The following is a 13,931-nucleotide window of genomic DNA, read 5'->3' as shown; positions in this document are numbered from 1 at the left end:
ACATTGTATTCGCCTTCTGCACTACAGACTCAACCTAGACGTTAATCTTTAGGGTACTGGTCACCAAACTTTTGGGCTTAGTGAAAGGCAAGATCGACCCCAGATCGATTAGTTACACACATGCGCACCGGGGCAGAAAAGACCATAAGTAAAACCCCGCAACCCAGAAGTAGAAATTATGCATGTACACCGGGGTACCCACCCTTTTTTTGCACCGCAGACCGGTTTAATATTGACAATATTCTTGCGGACCGGCCGACAAGGTGGGGGAGGGGTGTTAAACACAACGGGAATACAGCAATACTCGAAGCAGGTTCCTTATGTCCAGTCTATTCCGCAATTTAGTTTTCACGACTCTCGGCACTTAGCTGCTGTCCTGCTCTGGTCACATTTTTTCCATTGAAAAAACTCAACGGGTTTGTCATTAAGTGCAGGGTGCTTGGACTCAGGGTACTGAAGCAGTTTTGAGGGCTTCATTGCCTCATTAGACAGCCTCCAGGCCCGAACTTCAGCCTCTGCCCGCCTGCCGGCAGACGCCCTGGCCAGGTGCGGCTGGTCATGGGTGGGGTGAGAGGACAAGGTCAGGGCCAGAGGTCCCGGTGCCGGGGCCACGGCAGTCGCAGTCCGGAGAGAGCGACCGACCAAGCAAGGAGTGCGACAGGCCCACGCCCGCCCCCCCCGGTAGGATCTATCGGCCGATAAAAGTTTGGCTGGAAGGATGACTTCCAGTATCGCAGAGAGGTAGCTGCTCTTCTACTTACAAAACCTTGAACCCAAATTAGGTCGTCTGTGAATATTTTAGCACCGGGTTCCCCACGAACATTCAGTGTGCTAAACCGGTTTAGAGGCGGCGCCCATCTATCCACGCTCCAGGCCAGTAGCATCGGCACTTCCCGCCAGCCACGCTCCAGGCCAGGAGCATTGGCACTTCCCGTCACAGCCATGCTCCAGGCCAGGAGCATTGGCACTTCCCGCCGGCCGCACGAGGCGAACACTAGCGTTTAGGCGACTGATGACCTTGCGTGAGTTCAAGTTCAACAGTGGCTGTGACAGGGGATGAGGAAAGATGCAACTGACTCATATTGTTACCTGGTTGGGGACCATTGAATTACACTGTGTAGTGCAGGAGAGTTACATTCACAGGTGAAGTGTCACCTCACCTGGAAGGACTGTCTAGGGCCCTGAATGGTGGTGAGGGAGGAAGTGTAAGGGCAGGTGTAGCACTTGTTCCATTTATAACGTTAAGTGCCAGGAGGGAGATCGATGGGAAGGAATGGGGGGGGGGGGGGGGGGGGGGGGAAACGAGTGGACAAGGGAGTCGCGTAGGGAGCGATCCCTGCGAAAAGCAGAAAGAGGTGGGGGTTGGGGTGAGAGGAAGATGGAGCCTCTGAGGGCCCAGGAGCTGACGATGGGATCTGATAACTTTGCCTCCAACTTTCACCCTGCCCTCAAATTTACCTGGTCCATTTCTGACACCTCCCTCCCCTTTCTTGATCTTTCTGTCTCCATCTCTGGAGATGGCCTATCTACTGATATCTACTATAAGCCTACAGACTCTCACAGCTACCTGGACTATTCCTCTTCCCACACTGTCTCTTGCAAAAATGCTATCCCCTTCTCACAATTCCTCCGTCTACGCCGCATCTGCTCTCAGGATGAGGCTTTTCATTCCAGGACAAAGGAGACGTCTTCCTTTTTTAAACAAAGGGGCTTCCCTTCGTCCACCATCAACTCTGCTCTGAAATGCATCTCTCCCATTTCCCGCACATCTGCCCTTACCCCATCCACCCACCACCCCACTTGGGATAGGGTTCCCCTTGTCCTTACCTACCACCCCACCAGCCTCCAGGTCCAACGTATAATTCCCCGTAACTTCCGCCACCTCCAACGGGATCACACTACCAAACACATTTTTCCCTCCCCCCCCCCCTTTCTGCTTTTCGCAGGGATCGCTCCCTACACAACTCCCTTATCCACTCGTCCCCCCCATCCCTTCACACCAATCTCCCTCCTGGCACTTATCCTTGTAAACAGAACAAGTGCTACACATGCCCTTACACTTCCTCCCTCACCACCATTCAGGGCCCCAGACAGTCCTTCCAGGTGAGACGACACTTCACCTGTGAGTCGGCTGGTGTGGTATACTGCGTCCGGTGCTCCCAGTGTGGCCTTTTAAATATTGGTGAGACCCGATGGAGACTAGGAGACTGTTTCACTGAACACACGCTTGGTCCGCCAGAAAAAGCAGGATCTCCCAGTGGCCACATGTTTTTATTCCACATCCCATTCCCATTCTGATATGTCTATCCATGGCCTCCTCTATTGACAAAATGAATCCAAACTCAGGTTGGAGGAACAACACCTTATATACCGGCTGGGTAGCCTCCAACCTGATGGCATGAACATTGACTTCTCTAACTTCTGTTAATGCCCCTCCTCCCCTTCTTACCCCATCCCTGACATATTTAGCTATTTGCCTGTTCTCCATCTACCTCTGGTGCTTCTCCCCCCCCCCCCACCCTTCCTTTCTCCAGAGGCCTCCCGTCCCATGATCCTTTCCCTTCTCCAGCTCTGTATCACTTTCACCAATCACCTTTCCCAGCTCTTCGCTTCAGCCCACCCCCTCCAGTCTACTACTATCATTTCGCATTTCCCCCTCCCCTATTACTTTCAAATCTCTTACCATCTTTCCTTTCGGTTAGTCCTGACGAATGGTCTCGGCCTGAAACGTCGACAGCGCTTCTCCCTATAGATGCTGCCTGGCCTGCTGTGTTCCACCAGCATTTTGTGTGTATTGTTGTTTGAATTTCCAGCATCTGCAGATTTCTTCGTGTTTGCTCTCTGTTTCCTCAACATTACCCGCTTCTCCACCTATCTTTGTATCATTGGCTAATTTAGCTATAAATCCATTAATCCCATAGTCCAAATCATTGACATATATCATAAAAAGCAGTGGTCCCAACACCAACCTCTGTGGAACCCCACTGGTAATCGGCAGCTAGCCAGAATAGGATCCCTTTATTCCCACTCTCTGTTTTCTGCCAGCACCTGGTCAAAGGCCTTCTGAAAATCCAAGTACACCACATTTACTACATCTCCTTTGTCTACCCTGCTTGTAATTTCCTCAAAAAATTGCAGTATGTTATTCAGGCAGGATTTTCCTTTCAGGGAACCAAGCTGGGTTTGGCCTATCTTGTCATGTGCCTCCAGGTATTCCATAATTTCATCCCTATCAATTGATTCTAACAACTTCCCAACCACTGATGTCAGGCTGACAGGTCTATAGTTTCCTTTCTGCTGCCTCCCACCCTTCTTAAATGGCGAAGTAACATTTGCAATTTTCCAGTCATCCAGTAAAATGCCAGAGTCTCCTGGGATCATCCTCATGAACCTCATCTGGACCATCTCTAATGCCAGCACATCATTTCTCAGATAAGTAAAAGTACTTCCTTTGTGGCTGCTCTATGAAAACATTCTTAATGACCAGGACAGCCACCCTCAACACCACTCCCAGCTCCACTTTCCTAGTGAGAAGAGCCTAGCCCCCTAGCCCTACAGCTCTGATAGCATGCATATATCAATAACTTTTGAATCCTCTGCTGCTCTGACATTTAAGTACATCTACTATCTTTAAAGAAGGAGCATGTAGCCGACCAAAATGGTCACGTTTCACTAGCAGAACACAGCAAAGCTGCAAGTTTATTAATGTCATCCTGTGAATTAGCACACTACAAGTTGTTTCCAAGGTATGAGAATCTCACTTATGGGCCCCCTAATCAAGCTCCCATAATATTATTAAATTCAGGATTCTGACATGTATGCATAGATTCACCGTGAATGTCTCATCTAGTTTCTCTTCACCCCCCATTTTCAGTAAATATTCTTTCTTATCAGTCTTGTGTGTTTGATGCCATTCAATAAAACAGTGTGGAGGCACAATTGCATCAAAATGATTTTTGTGCCGTTTCCTGCTTGGAGATCTGTAAGAATTGAACCAGTTCACTGCTCAGAGCTAGCCTCTCTTAATTCTGTAAGCCTGGCATTCCTGGGCAAACTTCTATCCAAGCACTGACCAAGTCCAGCTAGCTTCTGAGATAAGACAGGATCAGTGCCATACTAGTAACACACATTCCTCACTAATCACATTGCCCAACTTGTTGACCTCTTCGCATTGTGAAATTAGATGCAAGAGTCCAGACTCTGAAAGCTGAATTTGTACCAATCCTTGCAGAGCACCTCATCCTCCCCTTTGTATATTTGAGTTTCTCCTGCATTCTTTTGTCCTTGGTAGTCGAAGTACTATCGATCCAGGTATTTGCCCTGACTAAACATATTCTGACCTTGGTCACAAGTCAGTGCAATGCCTTATCAAGTGACCTTTCAAAAATCCAAATACATTACATCTACAACATGTCCTTTATCCTTTGTTAGTTCTCCAAATAATTCAATGATTGATCAAGAGTGACATACCCTTTCAAAATCCTTACTGACGGTACCATTTTCAATTCCTACATTTCTATTTGAGTGAAAATTCCATCACTTGTCCACTGCAAGTATGGCTAATTGGTCTTTCACTTCCTGAACTGATTTTCTGTCCCTTTATGGCAACAGTCATTCTAGCTATCTCCAACACTTCCCGGTACCAAAAGCTGTGAGTAAAGCTTCATGTGGCACAAAACACCTAACTCTTGGTGTTTCTGCTCTGGAGATGACAGCCAACACCTCATTAAAGTTTTTATTTTTTTTGAATTTGTACAAGCATGCAGACAGAAAGGCTATACAAGTGCTACCAGCTTTGAAGCTGTAGAGAGAGCCAGACATTTGATTGTTTCAGTACATTAAACCAGCACTATCACCTATGTGTGAAGTGTCACAACATTCAACATCACCAAAGTGTAATGTGGTGCAATGTGTAACACTCATTTGAACCCCCCTCACCTTTAGATAGATGAGGGCAGCAGGCAATCTTCCCTCAAGAGCACACACTATCTTGAACCAAGATCCCTTAGCTTCTGTTTATTCATCATTTTCCCTGGGCCTATGGAAAAGAACTCCCTGACAAACAACATGACCATCATCACGGACTCTAATAATTCAAGGAAACAGAAAACCACCAAAGGGTAATTGCAGTGGGGCACTGAATACCGGCTTCCCATCAAAACACCTTCTCTAGAAAAAATACACTCAGTGGCCAATTTATTAGGTACTGAAGTGTAACTAATAAAGTGGCCATACCTGGTTTGGCGTTCTGCTGCTGCAGCCCATCCACTTCAAGGTTCAATATGTTGTGCATTCAGCGATGCTCTCCTGCACACCACCATTACAGCTAAAAACATGGATAAAGTGCATTTTTGCCCCACGGGCCACAACACCTCACAGCAGTAGTTTTATGAGATTATACTATAGTTCAATTCCATGAATATTCTGGTGGCCCAATCAGCGGAAGGAGCAGCTCACAGCGAGCAGATTCCTCGCAGGTCAGCGGCGCTCATTTAAAAAGGAGAGCTTTGTGGATATTTGGTGTCATTCCAGCCACCCAATCAGCCATGAGTGCAACACAGAGGGGAGTAAATTAAAGTACAGAAGGAACAATTTGGTTTCAATTTCGTAAGTTTTTTACTTTGAAAAACTTTGTTCTTGATAGCCCTATCTTACTTAATTTCTTTTTCAAACCCTCTTGGACAGATCAAGCTTTTAACATATGGAAAAGGAAAGGTATAAAATGTTTTCGTGATCTCTTTTTTGAAGATACTTTGATGTCATTTGACCAACTTTCCAACAAATTTGAATTACCTAAATCTAATTTTTTCAGATATTTACAAATTAGAAATTTCTTACATAAAGTTTTACCATCTTTTCCTAATTCAACTTTGGTGGACTTTACAGATTTGATTTTTACCTTAAACCCTTGTCAGAAGGGATTAGTAGCTTTTATTTATAATATGATTATGAAGATACAACCAGAAATATCAGTTAGAATTAAACAAGAATGGGAAAAAGAACTTCGATATAATATATCAACAGATAAATGGGAAAAAATTTTGCAAATGGTTAATTCTTCTTCTATATGTGCTAAACATGCTTTAATACAATTTAAAATTGTACATAGAGCTCATATGTCTAAAGATAAACTTGCTCGATTCTATTCTCATATCAACCCTCAATGTGACAGATGTCATTCAGAAGTGGCCTCATTGACCCATATGTTTTGGTCATGTCCCACTTTACATAATTACTGGAAGGACATATTTACTACTATTTCCTCAATTTGGAATATAGATTTACAACCTCATTTTATTACTGCAATTTTTGGCATACCAAATGAAGATGGTAATCAGTTTTCCCCTTCAATCAGACGAATGATTGCTTTTGTAACATTAATGGCCAGAAGGTCTATATTACAAAATTGGAAAGAAGTAAATCCTCCTACCACGTTTCAGTGGCTTTCTCAAACTATTTCTTATCTGAGCCTGGAAAAAATTAGAAGCACTATTTTTGACTCATCAATTAAATTTGAAGAAACTTGGAGACCGTTTATTCGACATTTTCATATGAATTAATTTGGCCTTTTCCAGACCTTCTTTCTGCTTATTCATGTTCAGGTATGGAGTTCCGGAGTTTTTTGACACTATCATATACTTGCAAACTATTATTATTGCCCATGTTAGTTTAGTTTAGTGTTTTATTTTTCTTAATATATACTTTTTTCACATATTTTCAATTTTTTTTTTCTTTTAATGGTTATTTTTGTTTTTTTTTCATATATAATCATATGGACTTGATTAAGGTATTTTTTTCTGCTGATGTTTAATAGGATATTGTTATCTTATTATCAACGTGATTTCAAGTCTATTGTATTCATAATTTACTCATTATTATGTTATGTTTTTTTTAATATGTATATATGAAAATCAATAAAAAAATTGAAAGAGAAAGGAACAAGTGGAGCAGCCATTGTTGGGAGTGGGCCAGTGGTGAGAATGGAAGAGTCTGGCTTTGGTGCAAAGGAGGATTCAGCTCAGAAGAGGTGTCTGCTCTGGTTAAGTTGTTAGGGCAAGTTTCTGTTCAGTTTCCCATTTTTCTTACTGTGTCATATCTCAATGCACGGAGTATAAGAAATAAGCGAATGATCTTGTTGCACTTTTACAAATTGTCAGGCATGATATTGCAGCTGAAGGATGGTTGTAGTTGGGACCTGAATGTCCAAGGTTACACATTGTACCAGAGGGATAAGGGATGGTGTGGCACCGCTGGTAAAGAATGGCATCAAACCATTAAAAAGATGTGACATAGAATTGGAAGATGTTGAATCCTTGTGGATTGAGTTAAGAAACTACAAGAGTTGAAGGACCCTGATGGCATTTATACACAGGCCTCCAAAGAATTGCTGGGATGTGGACTAATAGACTACAACAGGAAATAGAAAAGGCATGTCAGAAGGGCAATGTTACAATAGTCATGGGAGATTTTAACATGCAGATAGACTGGGAAAGTTGGGTTGGTAATAGATCTTAAGAGAGTGAATTTGTTGAATGCCTACAAGATGGCTTTTTAGAGCAGTTTGTTGTTGACTCTACTAGGGGATCAGCTATACTGGATGGGGTGTTACATAATGAACCAGAGGTGAATAGAGAGCTTAAAGTAAAGGAACCTTCAGGAGTCAGTGATCACAATTTGTTTGAGTTCCACTTGGAATTTGATAGGGAGAAAGTGTGACATAGCAGTATTTCAGTGGAGTAATGGAAATTACAGTGGTACGAAGGAGGAGTTGACCAAAGTAAATTGGAAGGATATACTGGCAGGGATGACAGCAGAGCAGCAGTGGCTTGAATTTTTGGGAAAAATGTGAGGAAGGTGCAAGATAGATATATTCTAAATACAAAGAAATACTCAAATGGCAAAATAGTACAACCATGGCTGATGAAGGAAGTCAAAGCTAATGCAAAAGCAAAAGAGAGAGCACACAACAAAGCAAAAATCAGTAGGAAAACAGAGGATTGGGAAGCTTTTAAAAACCTACAGAAAGCAACTAAAAGAATCATTATGAGGGAAAAGATGAAATATGAAAGCAAGCTAGCAAACAATATCAGAGTGGATAGAAAAAGGTTTTTCAAGTATATGAAAATAAAGGAGATGAGAGTGGATATAGGACCACTAGAAACTGAGGCTGGAGAAATAATCACAGCAGACAAAAAGATGGCAGGTGAACTAAATGAGTATTTGGTATCATTCTTCACTGTGGAAGACACAAGCAGTGGGCCAAGTTTTGAAGGGTGACAGGGAAGAGAAGTGAGTGCAGTTACTATTACATGGGAGAAGGTGCTCAAAAGGTTAAAAGGCCTAAAGATGCATAAGCCACCCAGATCAGATGAACTGCACCCGAGGGTTCTGAAAGTGGTAGCAGTAAAGATTGTGGAGGCATTAGTAATGATCTTTCAAGAAACAATGGACTCTGCCATGGTTCCAGAGGACTACTAAATTGTAAATGTCACTCCACCCTTTAAGCAAGGAGGAAGCCAGCTGAAATGAAATTATAGACCAGTTAGTCTGACCTCAGTGGTTAGGAAGATGGAGTCAATTGTTAAGGATGAGGTTATGGAGTACATGGTGACGTAGGTCAAGATAGGATAAAGTCAGCATGGTTTCCTTAAGGGAAAATCTTGCTTAACAAACCTGATGGATTTCTTTAAAGAAATTAAAAGGAGGATAGATAAGGGGGATGCAAAGGATATTGTATATTTCGATTTTCAGAAGGCCTTCTCCAGGGTGCCACACAAGAGGCTGTTTACCAAATTAAGAGCCCATGATATTATAGGAAAGTTACTAGCATGGTTAGAGCAGTGGCTGATTGGTAGGAGGCAGTGAGTGGGAATGAAAGGATCTTTTACTGGTTCGCAGCCAGTGACTAGTGGTGTTCCGCTGGGGTCGGTGTTGGGACTACTTTTTATGGTGTATATCAATGATTTACATGATGGAATAGATGGTTTTGTTGCCAAGTTTGCAGATGATGCAAAGATTGGTGGAGAGGCAGATAGTGTTGAAGAAACAGGAAGACAGTGGAAGGTCTTAGACAGAGTAGGAGAATGGACAAGAAAGTGGCAAATTAAATACAATGTTGCAAAAAAGCATGGTCATGCGCTTTCGTTGAAAAAGTAAATGTGCAGACTATTTTCTAAATGGAGAAAAAATTCAAAAAAAAAGATGCAAAGGACTTGGGAGTCCTTGTGCAGAACACCCTAAAGGTTAACTTGTAGGCTGTTATACAGTGACAGACCCATCCCCACAAGTACTGTACCCCACTGTTATACAGTGACAGACTGATCCACATTTTTTTAAACCACTTTCTATATCAGTAAGACTAATTAAAAAGAAATGCATTCGCAGGCTAGACAGAAGTTCATTAAGGATCCTGTAATCAAGTACAAGTGGTGTTTTGTGCACCACAGTATGAGAGAGGTTGTTAGATTCTGATTGGGAACTGTAAACAAGTCCATTAGAATGTGTATCTCCAGAATTAGCCATTCAAGTGAATGACTCAGCCCCGCCCCACCTTCTTAAGAGCAACATGCTGATCCTGAAAATGATTTAAAGGAAACAACATGTAAGGAACATCTACACTCAGCGGCCACTTTCTTAAATACACCTGCTCTTTAATGCAAATATCTGATCAGCAAATCATATGGCACCACCTCAATGCATAAACCCATGCAGACATGGTCATGAGGTTCAGTTGTTCAGACTAAACATCAGAATGGGGAAGAAATGTGATCTAAGTGACTTTGACAGTGGAATGATTGTTGGTGCCAGACAGGGTGGTTTGCGTATCTCAGAACCAGATGATCTTCTGGGATTTTTATGCACAGTAGTCTCTAGGGTTTACAAGGAATGGTGCAAAAAAAAAATCCAGTAAACTGCAGTTCTATGGGCAAAAATGCATTGTTAATGAGAGAAGACAGAAGAATAAGGTGACAGTATCTCAAGCATTACAAGAGAGGGGTGCAGAAGAACATTGCTGAATGCACAAAATGTCAAACTTTGAAGTGGATGGGCTACAACAGCAGAAGACCTCGAGCATACACTCAGAGGCCATCTTATCAGGTACAGGAGGAACCTAATGATGTGGCCACCTGGTCTATGGAGACACTTTAGGAAGTGGCAAGACAAGTTAAAGAAACATGTAATCCCAAGCTTTCTCAACATTAGCTGAAATACCCAAGCAAGAATGTTATGCTGTATTTACGGAAGTGCTATGTCAACCTGGGTCATTTAATATTGTTGAGCTAAGGGGGGAGGGAGGGGTGGTAGTGGGAATAAGCTCCCACTACCTACTAAATGCTCCCAATGACAAGGGTCTCAAATAGCCTCTGACAGCTGAGTCCAGCTCCTAGTCTTTATATGTGACTTAGATACTAAGCTCATCGGAGTCACTTCTACTGACAGAAGTGCCCGAGGTCGGTTATTGGTGCTTTAAAACCTATCACTGTGGGCACATGGAATTCAACAGCTGTTGTTAGCAGCTCATCTAAAAGGAAAACTCTGATCTCACACCTCCACAGCCTTGCGGCTATACCCACTCATGGGGAAGGCTTCGGGAGTCAACCCAGAGCTAGAGTCCCTAAGGCAGTCCTATGGCGAGTTCATCGCTGACTGGCAACTCTTGTGATGTCGCTGCTGCCGAACAGTAGTGGTCTCTGCCATTCATTTGATTTCATCAGCTACTTGGAGAAGGGGAGCCTGCTACATAGGCAACAGCTTGCTCTCCATATCACACCTGCCCTGGCTTGTGTACTGCTTGCAAATCACGTAGACAGCTGAGACGTAACAGCCACTGACAATCACAACTAATGGAGGGTCTCATGCCAGCCTTAGTTAGAGAGGCATACAGCACAGAAACAACTTCTTCAGCTTAACAGGTCCATGCCAACCAAGCATCCCACTAAGCCTGTTCCCATTGGGCTCACATTCCTCTAAACCAAAACTGTACTCAATATTCTGGATGCTGCCTCACCAACATCTTGCACAAAACTTCTGAGCACCACATCCTGGCCAGGACACGATGGCCAGGCCTAGAGTCCAAACACAACCACAGTAGCTAGACAGATGAAAAGGCAAAGTTCTTTGAAACAAATCTGATGCAAGTGTTTAAAATAACAGAGCATTTTGAAGTTCATAATAAAAGTGCAGATATTTCAGGTGATATAGAATGTGAGGAGATGCAAGAAAACCTTAACACAAAGTTTTGACAGCATTTGGTGTGTGTTGCCCAGTTCCTGGAGCCCTTACCATTAGCAGTGTGGGAGTAGCTTCTTAACCACAGATATTCTAGGTACTGTACCTTTACAATAGAAATCGGGGTTGGGTAGTGCATGCCACATGCCAAGAAATGTAAAACAGAAATTCCTTACTTGTCTTCACATTCTGAGCTTATGCTCATACACCTTGTATGATTCATCATAACTATTTAAAGATGAATTTATGGCCACCAACACCCCTCAATCTCCTGCTCTCCAGGAGTACTGGTCTATGAAATCTCTCTTTGGGACTCAGACCCCCAATGCAGGAAACATCTTGGTAGATCCTTTCTGCACTCTTTTGAATTTGTTAACACCTTTCCCCCAACAGATGATGCCTCATCAATTTCAGTAAAATTATCATCACGCTGCAGAGGCTGCACAATAGACTGCATTCAAAACTAAGTGAAAGATACCTGGACATTTGAGGTATGGGTGGGTGGGGGAGGAGGATAGAGAAGCAAGATCGTGTCAGTTTTTAGTTCAGCCACAAGGGTCTGAGCAGAATATTCCTGCACATGTTTTCATGGATTCACAGAGAGGGCTTGGAAGTAGAGTCTGTGCTATAATCAAGCACCAATTTACATTAATTCTGTTTTATTCATCCTAGATTTTCAACTCCCCAGGATTCTCGCACTCACCTGCACTCTAGGGGCAATTCACAGTACCATGTAACCTATCAGCTCACATATTTTTGGGATGTGCAAAGAAACCCAAGCACCCAGAGGAAATCAACACAAGGTTCAAGGTTGCTTAATGTCATTTCCTGTACATAAGTGTAAAGGAGAATAATTGTTACTCCAGATCCAACACAGCACCAAATAAAAACACACAAAATATAAAGAACACAATAAACATAAATACATTGGATAGCTTATATACATAGATTCTGTGTCCAGAAAGTGAGCCATGCTGTACATAGGGTGACTGACAGGAAATAAAGTGGCAAATAATGACAATATGACGAATAAGCTCTTCTCGGGCTTCCAGCCGGGTACAAACATCGATTATAACCGACATTCCGATGACAAACTGCCATCTTCATCAGGGATGATGCTGGGCATGTCTAATTCGGTGGTATCTATACCCCTGTATAAGATCCTTTTTCAATGACAACGTCCACACTCCACGTTGCCCCAGCGGTCAGGATCGAATCCCCATCTCCGTCAACGTAGGGCATCACTTTGATAAATTACGATAGTATTCCTCTCTATCCAATTAGTTTTGGGTCTAACTCTTCTCTCACTTTATTGAAGGTCCCCAATTCGCGAGGTCGGGTTCTATGCCTTTCCCACAGCAAAGACCACTTCAAAAAAAGTGGTTAACATACTAATTGTAAATATAGGAACAGTGGAGAATTCTCTCAACAGCTTTCAGATTTATAACCGAAAGTGGCCACATCTCAATTATATTTGTTGCCATGCACATCCTTGAAGAGGGAAACTAACGATATTAGAGTGAGCGCTACACCAATGTGCTTCAGGGACGAGTGCACAGGACGGCATTCAAATGTCAGCCCAAAAAACAAATTCTACAAATACTATGCCCGGGTACCCGCCGCCGGGTAACAGAGAGCGCCAGCCCCCGTAAACCAAAGCCCGCCATCGCCTCGGCCCAGGCTCCCCGCCTGCTTCTGCGCCTGCGCTGCTCCGGACCAGCTCGTCGCCCAAGGCGCTGGGTGGTCCGAGAGATCAGGGCTAGCAAGGCTCAGCCGCAGGGAACGTAACCCTGTCTCAGCCGCTTCCACCCTTCCAGGACGGAAGCATATAAACACAAAGCCAAACACGCGGTTCATATCACTTTGTCGCCGTCTCACTCCCCTATTCGCGGAACTGCGTTTCCCAAACTAATTCTAATTAATGGCATCGTTTTGATTTGTCTTGCATATCAGAGGGGATTAGTTCGAAATACAGCGAGAAAAGTTACTTTAGTTCTATCATTCACTCCAAATTGGTCGAAGACGAAGTAAACATCGCACTAACAGTTGTATTTTCTCGATGTAATTTTAATGCGCAGATTTAGTCTATTTACCTTGACGGTGTATAATCTGACTCCTGCTTTCTCCAAGCTCCATACTGGTCGCTGTGCAAGCTTGCAGGTTGTAATGCCATGCTTAATGGATTTGAACAAGTTGCACGCTCTGAGTATCTTCGTCATGATCGGTTTTGGAATTCAAACGATTTACTTTCTTTCAAAAGTTTCTTTATTGTCTTCAGAAGTTATTTCTGTCCCCCCTTGTAGAGCTCATCCACTTCCACTAACTGGGGTCAGGATCCGGCGCTTTTGTACTATTGTGTTGGGTGACCCGGCGGGCTGACTGACGTTAAAGGTTGATCAGCAGCGACCTCGTATCTCGTTGGGTTGTTTCACTCCACTTCGATCTGGGGTTTCTCATATAAACTGATGAAATCGTATCAGCTGCGTACAACACATCAATTCGTTCAGTCGTTTGGGACGCACTGGGATGCCAGAACCGTATTTCTCCTAATCAAACAGCGCCTTTATTAGCAGATTTACCCTACCTGTGGAGATTTCCATTGGAAATATGAACCCGTTGTTGACCTGTTAAGATACATAAATAAATCTATACCGTATTTCCACAATGAAACATGACTGACCAGATTATTGCAAAGTCTTTCC

At 43.3% G+C, this 13,931-nt stretch overlaps 1 protein-coding gene across 1 annotated transcript in view; it reads right to left on the bottom strand.

Moving 5' to 3' along the window:
• cps1 (carbamoyl-phosphate synthase 1, mitochondrial) overlaps nt 1–13,727 on the bottom strand; it is a 171,062-nt gene extending 157,335 nt beyond the window's left edge. Inside the window, exon 1 of the mRNA XM_059967443.1 lies at nt 13,323–13,727. Within this exon, the coding sequence (XP_059823426.1) occupies nt 13,323–13,448 (126 nt within the window). The 5' untranslated portion in view covers nt 13,449–13,727. The remainder of the gene's footprint in view (nt 1–13,322) is intronic.
• Nucleotides 13,728–13,931: the final 204 nt, after the last annotated feature.

The sequence above is a fragment of the Hypanus sabinus genome, chromosome 4 (genome assembly GCF_030144855.1).
Source record: "Hypanus sabinus isolate sHypSab1 chromosome 4, sHypSab1.hap1, whole genome shotgun sequence".
Classification (NCBI taxonomy): domain Eukaryota; kingdom Metazoa; phylum Chordata; class Chondrichthyes; order Myliobatiformes; family Dasyatidae; genus Hypanus; species Hypanus sabinus.
Note: the sequence above shows the minus strand (reverse complement) of the source record. Positions and strands in the feature narration are given on the sequence as shown.